Here is a 13,404-nt window from a genome sequence, read left to right as displayed (position 1 = left end):
TTTGTTATTTGAATTGCTACCGTATGATTTGTATTTGTTTGTTAACCATTCTCCCCATTTCTAGTTCAACTTCAATCTCTTAACACTTTTAAACATTTGTATATGCAAATAAAGTAATCTGTTAATATGTTTCTATTAAATAAACTATTTTGTACCATATGCTTTGGTCCAGTCTCAAATATTTATTAGCAGGGTTACAATTAGACTGCCAAAGATGTTATGCTTTAGCTATTGAAAAATAGCAGATCTACAAGCTCATAGTGCGACACAGAGTGCCGCGCTACGAGCTTGTAGGTCTGCTATTTTTGAAAAATCGAAGAACGACTGACATAGAAACATAGCTTTTTCAGAAAACTGTCAGGATGTAGAAGACATTTTTAGAATCTGATCTCAGGTCAAAGTACAAGAGCACATCAATCCAATTGTGTGACCTCTCCCAATGTTTTTAAGTGATTTAAAAAAATAGTATTTTGTAGCCTATATATGAAACAAACACTTTGAGGATAGAAAGAGAATAATTCAAGCTTTTCGTACAGCTGCAATGTTGGTCAGTTTGACGTTGTTTAATACAATTAGATGGGACTTTTCTGTTCGGATGAATGGGCTGCCATTGGAAGTTGCACCTAAGGTAGCACCTAGGCCATTAACGTATATGGTAAGATGGCCGCGGTCTGCATATGGAGAATTGTGATTGATTTAAAAAGTCCTACCTTATCATGTTTAAAGGTCCTTTAGGATGGACTATACTGTATGTAAATAGAATATGCTGCTGGTGTAGACACCCACAATGACAACACTACTTCATTGGGGTGGATTGTTGCATCAATCAGTGTTGTTTTTGGCAGCAAATTTCTATTTTAGTCTTTGGAATTAAACTTCATTTACTTTTAGACATATTTTAGTCACCTGGAATGTTTTAGTTTTAGTCGACTAAATGTCATAAGATGTATTTCTTTCAAATGTATTTTGGCGGGACTTGATGCCGTCGTAATGGCTCATTTTACACTTGCTGAAAATAGCTGATCTACAAGCTCCCAACGCGTCGCTGCGACGCGTTGTGAGCTTGTAGATCAGCTATTTTCAGTGCAACCAAGTGTAAAATGAAATGACTTTAGTTTCCATTTAGTTTGTCAGTGAAAAAAGGTAGTCGACGAACATTTTTCGTCTTAGTTTTAGACTCGACAAAAACAACACTGGTTGCAACGTGTGACTGTACTTGGTGTAATTTGCATAACAATCCAACACTAACCTAATCAAGTGTAAACTGTCTCACACTTGAAACCCCAACTATTCACAATGAGAGACCCGACACAACCAGACAACGATCAGATCCTCCAAACAAGCATGTCGAAGGTGCAGGCCAAACAGCCTACATGAAATAAAGATAGTCAGCACACTGAGCAAAATAAGATTTACGGGGGCCAGTTTCGAATTGCAGCCATCCGTAGGTGCACTTTGAGAGTGGTTTTGAAGGAGTCAAGGGATTTGCATGTCTTAATGACTGTTGGTAGGGCGTTCCACATCTTGGTGGCAAAGGAGCGAAATGAATTTAGTCCCTTGTTTAGTGTGTGTGTGTGTGTGTGTGTGTGTGTGTGTGTGTGTGTGTGTGTGTGTGTGTGTGTGTGTGTGTGTGTGTGTGTGGAACACGTATGGAATTATGTTGTAAACAAAAGAGTTTGATTGATTGGTTAATTGAAGTATTTATTAACAGTTTGCAGAATTTCAGTACATTTCAAGCACAACTCAATACAGTGGACGACACCATAAAGCAGCGGTTCCCAAACCTTTCCCAAACCCAAGCATTACACTTGTTTACAACAGGGTCCACCATTTTCAATTCATCAGAACATTTAGAGACGTACAAATATACACAAACAAAAAAAAACAGGAAATCAGACTTTTACGGGGGCCAGTTTCTAATTGCAGCCCTTTTAGGTAGGTTTATTGTAGGTGCCCCTTTTGAGAGCAGTTTTGAAGGAGTCAAGGGATTCACATTTCTTAATGACTGTTGGTAGGGCGTTCCACATCTTGGTGGCATAGGAGTGAAATGAATTTGACCAAACCAGAATATGAACAAGAATATGAATTATTAGTTTATAAAAGGGAAGGGCGTTAGACCAGCCAGTGGCCATGCTGTACTTTGGTCTAATGGAATGTGAGATTTTTGGTTCCACTTGCTTTGCCTTTGCTTTGCGAGATGCAGAGAAGGTGAGCGAATGGTTTCATGTGTTCGTGTGGCTCTCAGTCACAAGCATGGAGGAGGTGTGAAGGTGTGGGGGTGCTTTGCTGCTGATGCTGTTGGTGATTCATTCAAAACGCAAGGCACCCTTCACCCGTTTTGCAAAAAAATATATGTTAATGACGTTTAGAAGATTTGGAACACATTCCTGGGGGTCTTCAATCAATCAATCAATCAATCAATCAATCAATCAATCAATCAATCAATCGATCAATCAATCAATCAGATTTATTGTCACTTCCACAATATACACTGGGCATACAGGGGAGCAAAATACCGTTCTCCACGGCTCATGATGCTTCACATTTAAAACCAATACACACATTAAAAAGAAGCAAAGCCTTTTAAAAAAACATTAAAAGGTAAAAGGAGCAGACAACATTTGGCAGAAGAAAGTGCTGATGCATTCAAAGTGCATGTGTGTAAAGCGCTATTCATCTCTCAGGATGTTGGCCTTGGGGGCAATATGTGGCGAGCATTCAGTGTCCTGATGGTTTGGGGGAAGAAACTGTTGGACAGCCTGCTGGTGCTTCCTCCTAGGCTCTTGAACCTCCTACCAGATGGCAGGAGTTCAAGGAGATGGTGGGAGGGGTGGGAGGGGTCGGTCATAATACTCATGGCCTTCCTGACACAACGTGTCTTTGTGTGTAATATGTGGTTTTAGATATTTTAGATTTTAGCAGTGAGCCCAGTGTCTCTGATGTCATGGGCTCACTTACTTCCTGCAGGACTACATGTTGTCTCAGTAAGGGTATGGGCACATCTAAGATTCCATGCGCAGCCAAAGGAAGCTGACTCCCGGGGTCTCTTCCGGCTTTTTAGACGGCTGGTGGATGGAAATGAAGCTCCTCTGCCGTGTGGGTGGAGCTTCATTTCCATCCACCAGCTGTCTAAAAACTCTGAAATGATGGAAAACACAGCTTCTTCTGTCCACGCATGGAAGTTCAAGTGTGCCCAGGCTGTAAGACAGCCATCCCCCTATCCACAAGGAGGAGCAGTGCACCAAAGCATTATGGGAATTGTAGTCCAGGAAGTATAGAGACACTGGGCTCACTGCTAAAATCTAAAATATCTAATTTCACATTTTACACACATAAGGACATAAGTGTTCTAAATCTTCTAAACGTTAACATATATTTTTTCCCTATAAAGGGCCACTTCACCCCTTTTGCAACCAGATCTTATTTTAACAATGTTTGGGAGACAAGAAACACTTTCCTGGGTTTTTTTATGTGGGTAATACGTGTCTTTAGATATTTTAGTATTTCAAAGTGCCAGTGATGTCATGGACACTGGTCTCATTTCCTTGCTGTACTTGTCTCAGTAAGACAGTAACCTAACCTCACGTGAATACAAAACAACTCGCCTCGCCTTTACCAACTCGCCCCGGGCGTACAGCCGGCGGAACAGCGCGGCCTGGTACTCCTAAAGTAATCTAAGTAAATTATGCTTAAACGGTTAAACCTAACCTTAACCACAGTAAAACTATGCCTAAACCTAACCCTATTCCTAAACTTAACCCCAGTAAAACTATGCATAACCCTATTCCTAAACTTAACACCAGTAAAACCATGCCTAAACCTAACCCTATTCCTAAACTTAACCCCAGTAAAACTATACCTAAACCTAACCCTATTCCTAAACTTAACACCAGTAAAACTATGCTAACCCTATTCCTAAACTTAACACCAGTAAAACTATGCCTAAACCTAACCCTATTCCTAAACTTAACCCCAGTAAAACTATGCCTAAACCTAACCCTATTCCTAAACTTAACACCAGTAAAAAAACTATGCCTAACCCTAAACTTATTTCTAACCTTATTCTCAGTAAAACAAAATAAAGAATACAAGAACCGCCGCACCGAGCTGTCGGCGTGAGGTCGGCGGGAAAAGGCTGGGGCGAGATGGAATTGGGGCGACCGTTTATTTCTATTTTTTGTCCTGTGTTATGTCAAATGTGTATATGTGTTGCATACAAGGCCGTTGGGTCGCAAAACGAATTTCAGTGCGAACTGACAATAAAGTAATATATCATATATATATCATACCCGTTACCCTCACATCACCAGGCTTTCCACCTTGGAGGAAAGGAAAGAAGCAGTTCCTGTACGTACATGTTCTGGTGTATAGACTAGAGCACATTTAATTCCCTTGTTGTTTTAATTCTAGCTATCCTTGCCTTGCCTATAGAGCGTCGCAGTCCCGCCTCCTTAGCCTGGTTAATAAACCAGACCGAATCAGCCGTTGGCAAAAAAAAAATTGCCTGCCAGCGGATTAGGGTCTGGCGAGGCTCAGTAGCACGCCTCTTTCCTACAACCGAGAACAGGTCGGGCCAATCGGGACACGGTATGCAATATGGGCGGGCTTTGGTACAGTGACGTTCAATGCTTGAGACCTTTGACTGACAGTAGCTCTGACCAATTGCGTCAAAGAGAAAATGTTTGAACCCGCCCCCCGGGAAAGGAAATCCAAGTGGAGCCAGCCCAGACTAATATACTGCGACAGTGTTGTGTGATATTAGTCTGGCTTATTAGCCAGGCTACCGCCTCCTACCCTGGACCAGGAAATGATTCTCCGTTCATTTTCCTCATAGACATTTCAGAAAGTATTTATTTAAAGACGTTTACGCCGCGGACAAAGCCAACTCGAGTCGTGACAAATCATGACAACAAACACAATTTTTGGGCCTAACAAATAATTAGAAAGAAGAAAAAAACGGCAGGTTACAACACTTTTTTTGTTGTTTTTCTTCTTTGTAATTATTTGTTTGGTCCAAAATATTGTTTGTGTTGTCATGAGTTGTCACGACTCGAGTTGGCTTTGTCCGTGGCGTAACCGTCTTTAAATAAATACTTGTCTATGGGAAAAATGCATTGGGTTTCATTTCCTGGTCCATGGTAGGGGGCGGGACTGCGACGCTCTATAGGCTATATGTACATTCCATGGCCCACTTGACTTATAATAACTTAACTTATAATACTGTAAGAACTTTGGCCCAGCATCCATATTCTGGGGGAAGTTGGAACCTTGGTAGAAAATAGCTATAAAGCGTACATTGGCTATTTTCAGTGGAGACAGGGACGCGCAGAGAGTTTTAGAGAGGCAGGGGCTGAAATCCCCTAAGAGGGCACTTAGGGGAAATAGCAAAAATAGCTGATCTACAAGCTCACAACGCGTCGTGTTGCGACGTGTTGAGAGCTTGTAGATCAGCTATTTTCGGGGCGCAGCCTAGCACTCTTTAGCTAGTGGAGATGACGTGTAACGATGTGGATTTCGAAAAACAAAGTTGTTCAATGCAAAATGCTGCGTTCAAGTTCAGGACTCAGGAGACTATGGAAAAAGAGCAATTCTCCTGAATGCTGCCTTCCGGCATGGCATGGCATGGAAAGGAGAGGAGGGCATTTGCATTTCTTTCACCATGTAGTAAATGCTGCGTTCATGGTCTGGAGAGGGCAGTTGTTTTACAGACGGGTAAAAGGGGCAGGGGCTGAAGTGGAGTGGAGCCCCCTTTGATGTCTGTGCATGCCATGTGCACGTCCCTGTGTGGAGATATTTAATTGTAGAGCGGACACAGAAGAGAAGAGACACCAGTATAAAGCCCTGGGGGACTCCGGTCAACTATATAAAAGGGTTTTAGTTTTTAAAACAGGGTACGGTGTCTATAATTGCTCATTGTTTCACCCATCCTAGCTCTGATCCATAGCTTTGATTGATTGATTGAAATATGTATTTTACAGTTTGCAGAATTACAGTACATTTCAAGCACAAACTCAATACAAAAACTGTTAACTGTGAGTGTACGACCCAATTAAGCATTACACTTGTTTACAAGAGGGTCCACCTTGTTCAATTCATCAAAAACATTTAGAGACGTACAAATAGACACTTCTATATAGTCAAAGAACAGAACAGGAATTTATCACCCATCCTTGACTGGGCCATTGGAGTGGACCACTGACTACTGGTACTGGACCTTTATAATGCAAATATGCCAAAGTGGGCTATTGAAGCTGGGTACATCAATGCCACGCCTCCCTCAATTGCTTGGACCAGGCATAAATAGTGTTCGTTTACTCTCTGTTTTAGACGTTTACTACTTGCCGAGAAGAGAACGTTGAGTCTGTCAGCACAGCCTTTCTTTTTGCCTTTGCAGCGGCGGGGGGATACTACCGGTACTCGGATCCATCATGAATGCCGCCCTCGAGGAGTTCCGTCGGACTAAGAACGAGAAGACGCTGAGAGTCGCGGAGTTCCTGGTGAACTACGCCGAGGCCCACGCGGTCCTCCTGCGGACGAACACACACCGTCTTCTCCTCCACCACGGGGGGAAACCACCCCCCGGCCCCGGGTATGAGTACTTCAACACGAGGAAGCTGCCGTGCAGCTTCAACACAGCCACGGTGTGGCGCGTCTACAAACATGCTGCAGAAAAGCTTGGTAAGTTCAAAATGTGTGTACAACATCTATTGAAAATTAGAAGATCTACAAGCTCACAATGCGTCGCGTTGCGACGCATTGTGAGCTTGTAGATCGGCTATTTTCAAATGGTCGAAATGTATAGGGTTGAAGTGGTTAAAAGTAACTCGTTTTCAAATAATTGTAGTGAAGTAAAAGTACAAAGCTCTGAGATGTAGTGGAGTAGAAGTAAAAGTAGCCTACTGGAAATTGGAAAAAAAAACTCTGTCTGCCCAGTGTTCCCCCAGTACCTCCCCAATATCTGCCCAGGGCCTCCCTAGTGACTCCCCAGTGCCTCCCCAGTGTCTCCCCAGTGCCCAGTGTCCCCCCCAGTGCCTCCACAGTGCCTCCCCAGTGTCCCCCCCAGTGCCTCCCCAGTGTATCCTGCTTAGGGCGCCAGCTTGCTCATGACCGGCCCTGGTTGAAACCCCCCCCCCCTCCTCCTCTAAAAAGGAACGGCTTTCTACTGTGAACCGGATCCCATCGTTCCTTTCAAAGAGCCGTTCAAATGATCCGACTCGTTCACGAACGTCACATCTCTAGCCAAAAGTGTCAAATGTTCAGGCATAACACATTTTCCCATATTAGGGGTCCACCCAATCATAAAGAGAAGCATTACAACATTATTTTTTGTAATTGTCTCAAATCAAACTGTCTTTTGCAGGAGGGCGCGCTGTTAATCTGAGCGACTTCAAAAGGGTGTGGCAGCGTTTCCTGCCTCAGATATCGAGCGAGGAACCCGTGGACCTGTGCTTCTGGTGCCACCACCTCGCTCAGCTGCCGGACGACATGAGGGGAGACGCGCTGCTCACGCACCTGGACCTCATGAACGCCGAGAAGTCGTTGTACCAGGAGACGAACGCCCGATGCGGAAGGACCTGTGAGGAGTCCCGTCTGTCGCTAGCCCCCTCCTTCCCGGCCAGCAGGAACATCACTATGAGCTACAGTTTTGATTTTGCACAACAGGTAAACATAATGACACATTCTGGTGTTTTACCCCTTCAGGCCCGGGAACCCATTTTGGGGTGTACAGCTTAGAGTATGAATAGAGACGGCACCCGAGTTCTCCTCCCATCCACTTGCATTAAGTTGCTCAAAAGCGCATGAGGCGATTTCACTGTGCATTCTGGGTAGGAACAGAGTGCTTTCTGGGATGGATTGGGCCCAAACACATGAACGCGCTGCCGCTGACTATCATTGCAGGCATTCAGCGTTCACGTGTCATCGTGAACGTGCACAATGATAGTCAACGGACCAGCGCGTTCATGTGTTTGGGCCCACGCTGCAATATAAAATTCGGCCACTATGTCCATTTCGCCTCAGGGTTTCATCCGGGTGCCGTCTCTATTCATATATACTAAGGTGTACAGTATGTACAGTATTCAAAAATGTAAACAAATGTGCTGCTGCTATATAAATATTTGAAGTTTTTCAGAAAACTTAGGTCAGGATATAGAAGTCTCTTTTAGAATCGGCCCCAGGCCTAAATGGGATGATAATAATAATAATAATTACAAAAGAAACTTCATGTCAAGGACCCCCAAATGGACACTTATCAGCCCGCGGACCCCCATTTGAAAAGATATTCCAGGGACCCCCCATAAGAGTAGATTTTTATGGTTCTAGCAGTCATTCTCAACCGATAGAAATGCCATTAAATGGAATTTCTATCTCTGGGACCCCCAATTTATATTGTAAAATCAATGTTAATTGAACTCTGAGAGTGTACAAATGGAACCCCAATGAGTCCATTTGGTTCCATTTGTACACTCAGAGTTATAGACCCATACGGGTCCATTTGGTTCCAAACTATCATTTAGCTAGGGACCCCCTGGAACTCACTCGAGGACCCCTGGGAACCACTGTAGTAAGACAGATGTAGAGTTGCTGGCCAATATTGATGACATAAGGGTTCTCCATCCCTGATGATGTCACGTGATGTCACGTGATGTCACGTGGCCGACCAACACACAAACTGACGGGAAACTCGGTGTAATTTCGAGAATAAATAAAACTTGAATGAATGAATGAAAATGCACGATTCCATAAAGCCAATACTGTGGTATATGCAGATGTTGATTTCAATGTATCTTTGTTTTGTTCTGTTTTTCACTCACAGTTGCACTACCCTTCCGAGCCTCAGCAGCCCGGGCCCTTGTACTTTTTGATTCCACGCAAGTGTCTCCTTTTCGGCGTCTGCTGCGGCGGCATGCCGAAGCAAGTGAGTTATCTGATCGACGAAGGAATGATGACGGCGCCGTGGGAACCGACCACACACCAGATAAACTACCTGCACCATTTCTTCCTCAACTACGGGGTCGGCGAGACGCGCGTGGACCTTTGCACCAGCGAGGAGAACAAGAACCACGGCCTGCTGGAGTACTTCGCCTGGCGGACGATGCACGGCCTTCACCAGCAGGTGGAGCTCCACTTCCGGCCCGCGGGCCACGACGCGTCCGGCCCCGACGCGCTCTTTGGCCTGGTCAAGCAGGCCTTCAGGCGGACCCGGGTGCAGACGCTGGCGGACATCGCTGGGGTCGTGAGGGACAGCACGCCGCAGAAGCAACTGAACATCCCCCAGCTCGTAGGAGAGGAGGACGGCACAATTCTGGTCGAAGCCTACAACTGGCACGAGAGGCTGTGTAGGTACTTCAGAGTTTTCCCACACTTCGACAGATACCGGCACTTCAGGTAATTGGTCATTGTACAGTACAGGGCTTTTTGACGATGGAGAGGGACATTATATTTCCATACTCACTCCAGAGGGGCCACATTGCATGCATGTCGTAGCGAAAATAGCCGATCTACAAGTTCAAAACGTGTCGCATCACGGCGCGTTTTGAACTTGAACTAGATCGGCTGTTTTTGCTGGGATCCTGAAAAGTAATTTGAACTAAATACAAATATATTGGACATAAAAAAAGACAAACATTATTTGTAATACTACTCAGCAAACTACTAATTTAGACTGTAAGTAATTAAAGCGGGTCATGTTTGCATGTTTGAAATTGTAACAGCTGAAATCAATAATATATCAGTGTTCCGATATTAACCCGAGGGCCGCATTAACCCATTTTAGCCTGACATCGAAATTTAAAAAATGTCTTCAAAATCCTGACAGTTTTCTGAAAAACCTTATGTTTCTGTATCAGTGGTTCTCAATATTTCATGTCAAGGACCCCAAAAATTATATGTAATTGGCCACCGACCCCCATCTGAAAATATGTTATTCCAGGAACCCCTCAGAAGCAAAGATGAAAGAATATATTCAAAGCTTTGTGCCACATTTTCACGATTTTTCAAGAATAGCAGACCTACAAGCTCGTAGCTAAATTATAACATAATGCTTTAAAACACCAAAAGGGGTTCAGTGGAGGTGGGGGCCACTTGCGGGCCACAGGCCATGTATGGAATTAGGGTGTCGCAGTCCTAGCCTGGTTAATAAACCAATCAGCCGTTGGCAAAAAGAAATTGCCTACCAGCGGATTAGGGTCTGGCGAGGCTCAGTAGCACGCCTCTTTCCTACAACCGAGAACAGGTCGGACCAATCGGGACACGGTATGCAATATGGGCGGGCTTTGGTACAGTGACGTTCAATGCTTGAGACTTTTGACTGACAGTAGCTCTGACCAATTGCGTCAAAGAGAAAATGTTTGAACCCGCCCCCCGGGAAATGAAATCCAAGTGGAGCCAGCCCAGACTAATATACCGCGACAGTGTTGTGTGATATTAGTCTGGCTTATTAGCCAGGCTATCGCAGTCCCACCCTGACGAGCGGCCCGGAAGACAATTTCCAATTGTTTTTTTCCCCATGGACGTTTCATAAAGTATTTATTTAAAGGACCACTTCACCACTTTTCAACTTCTCTTCCTATAATTGGTCCTAACTAATGTTCATGATAAAATACCACAATTTTTTCCTACTCAGTCTGTGTCTCATAGGAAGGCTGTGGGCAGTTCAGAAACCCATCATCGATGGTGAATCCAAGCTAATAGAAACGGCAGGCTTTCTTTTCCTGAAAAGTTGCAATGCAAAAGTTGAAGCCATCGTTCTCACGATAATAAAAATCTAAATATATTTTAAAACAAATCTTGTTTAAAAGAAAATCTGCCTAATGATGATGTCACTGGTGGACGGGTGTCCAAACTACCCAAAGCCCTCCTATGAGACACAGACTGAGTAGGAAAAAATGGTGGTATTTTATCATGAACATTAGTGAGGACCAATTATATGAAGAGATGTTGAAAAGTGGTGAAGTGGTCCTTTAAAGACCTGTAAGCCATGACAACAAACACAAATTTATTTTTTGGGCCGAACAAATAATTGGAAAGAAGAAAAAAAAGGGCAGGGTCAGGGAGGGCACAACCCTTTTTTTTCTTTTTCTTTTTTTCTAATTATTTGTTCGGCCCAAAGAATTGTGTTTGTTTCAATGTATTTCCTCCAACTGTGCCTTGGTCTGCCCCGGGGTCTCCTCCCAGTGGGACGTGCGTCGAGGACCTCCCCAGGGAGACGGTCTCCTCCCAGTGGGACGTGCGTCGAGGACCTCCCCAGGGAGACGCCCGAGAGGCATCCTAACCAGATGCCAAATTTGTTAATATTGTATATATCTTTAGGGGCATATGTCATGTGATCTACCCGCACAGCCTTTTGTGATCTACTGGTAGATTGCGATCTATCTTTTGGGCAGCCCGGGTATATACACAGCATACAACATATTGAAATGAACTCTCTTCTATGCCCGTGAACAGCTTTGACGCCCGGAGGCCTGGCGTGGTTACGGCGAAGGCACACTGTCACGCCGAACCCTTCGAGTTCCAGCTGCTGTGCAGCCCTGACGTCCAGCCCCCCGCGGGCGGCTTTTCTGTCCAAGATCCGCCCGGCCTGAGCGTGTGCAGGCAGAGGTACCTGTTTGAGAAGGTCCGAGAGTTTTGCTCCGAGGAGGCCAAAGACATCACGTGCCCTCCGCCAGTGACATGGGCGTACCCCCCGGTCGGGAGGTGCGCCCATGACGTCCGCAGGGACACGCTCTGGAGGACTAAGCCGCACTAGATGCCCGGAAACCACCCTTTTAGACCTGCAGGCCGAGACCTTAGAGTATATATGAATAGAGACGGCACCCGAGTTCTCCTCCCATCCACTTGCATTAAGTTGCTCAAAAGCGCATGAGGCGATTTCACTGTGCATTCTGGGTAGGAACAGAGTGCATTCTGGGATGGATTGGGCCCAAACACATAAACGCGCTGACTATCATTGCAGGCATTCAGCGTTCACGTGTCATCGTGAACGTGCACAATGATAGTCAACGGACCAGCGCGTTCATGTGTTTGGGCCCACGCTGCAATATCAAATTCGGCCACTATGTCCATTTCGCCTCAGGGTTTCATCCGGGTGCCGTCTCTATTCAGCTTCTACAAAAATGTCTTCTAGATCCTGACAGATTTCAGAAAAACCTATAGTTTCTATGTCAGTTGGTGCTCAACCTTTTTCATGTCAAGGACCCCCAGAATTATCTGTATTTGGCCGCGGACCCCTATCTGAAAATATATTGTTCCAGTGACCCACCCCCAGAAGCAAAGATTTGAGTTAAAAACATTCACTATATATTCAAAGAATATATATATATATATATTCAAAGATTTGCGCCACATTTTCATAATTTCAGAAAATAGCAGATCTACAAGCTCGTAGCGCGACACTCGGTGCCGCACTATGAGCTTGTAGATTGCTATTTTTCAATAGCTAAAGTATAACATAATGCTTAAAACACCAAAAGGGGTTCCTGTCTGAAAGGGGCTTTTCAGGATGGGGAAAATAGCAAAAACTAGCCGATCCACAAGCCCAAAACGTGTTGCAGTGCGTTTTGAGCTTGTATGTTTATGGGCCGATATGGAATCTCTCTCACCTCTCTCTTCACATGTGAATTTCCTTAAATATCTAGGCTAATTTAGCATTCTATAGCATTGTAGTGTATATTTATAGTTTCATTGTACAGATATTCTACTGTTAGACAGATGTTGGGTTCTTAGTTTATACTTATGATCCTAGATGAACATTTCTATGCATTTGATGTATTATTGCACTGTTCTTGCTTACTGTAAGTTGCAAAACACTCATTTTGTCCGCCTTTACCGGTATCCTCAATCTTATTTTTTTTCCCCGGTCCTGACCAATGACCATAAGTGAGAGTAGGAATGAAGATTGATAGATATATATATATATTTGTCTTCTGGTCTGATTTTACACTCACCCCAAGTAAAGTGTGCATCTTACAAATACAGTACTGTTGATTCCTCCTCCAATTTGTACAATGTTTGCTTTGTAATCAGTGGTTTTGTTTGCGCCATTAAATTCTTACAAAGTAATACAAATGTTTGTCTTGTATGTAGTCATCTGAAATGCAACAGGATTAATTGTGTTAACTAAATACTCTATTTTGGTATTTAGTCGACTAAGACTGGATTTAAGACTAAACATTTTCATAGGACTAAAACTAAATGGTGTGATAGTCAAAAGACTACAGATTTGATTCCATCATCAACCATATAGCTACTGTAGCAGCAACTGTTACTCTCTTTTTACCTGTTCTGTTCTTTGGCTATATAGAAGTGTCTATTTGTACGTCTCTAAATGTTTTGATGAATTGAACAAGGTGGTCCCTCTTGTAAACAAGTGTGATGCTTTATTGGGTCGTCCACTCAGTTAACAAT

The 13,404-nt window shown here is 44.0% G+C and overlaps 1 protein-coding gene across 3 annotated transcripts; it reads left to right on the top strand.

Annotated features, from left to right (window-relative positions):
* Positions 1 to 6,345: 6,345 nt before the first annotated feature.
* On the top strand, positions 6,346 to 13,106 carry LOC306929607 (uncharacterized protein). 3 transcript variants are annotated; one of them, XM_079510202.1, is made up of 4 exons: positions 6,346 to 6,678; positions 7,361 to 7,662; positions 8,816 to 9,342; positions 11,446 to 13,106. In XM_079510202.1, the coding sequence occupies exons 1-4, from the start codon at positions 6,429 to 6,431 to the stop codon at positions 11,744 to 11,746; spliced, it is 1,380 nt and encodes a 459-aa protein (XP_079366328.1). In that variant the 5' UTR covers positions 6,346 to 6,428; the 3' UTR covers positions 11,747 to 13,106. The 3 variants fall into 3 exon arrangements, with proteins under 3 accessions (XP_079366328.1, XP_079366329.1, XP_079366327.1); XM_079510203.1 differs by having other exon boundaries at positions 8,816 to 9,338; positions 11,446 to 11,729; XM_079510201.1 differs by having other exon boundaries at positions 6,347 to 6,678; positions 8,816 to 9,387; positions 11,446 to 13,104.
* Positions 13,107 to 13,404: the final 298 nt, after the last annotated feature.

This window comes from Electrona antarctica (genome assembly GCF_951216825.1).
Source record: "Electrona antarctica genome assembly, chromosome: 9".
NCBI lineage: Eukaryota > Metazoa > Chordata > Actinopteri > Myctophiformes > Myctophidae > Electrona > Electrona antarctica.
This window is presented reverse-complemented; position numbering and strand designations above follow the sequence as displayed.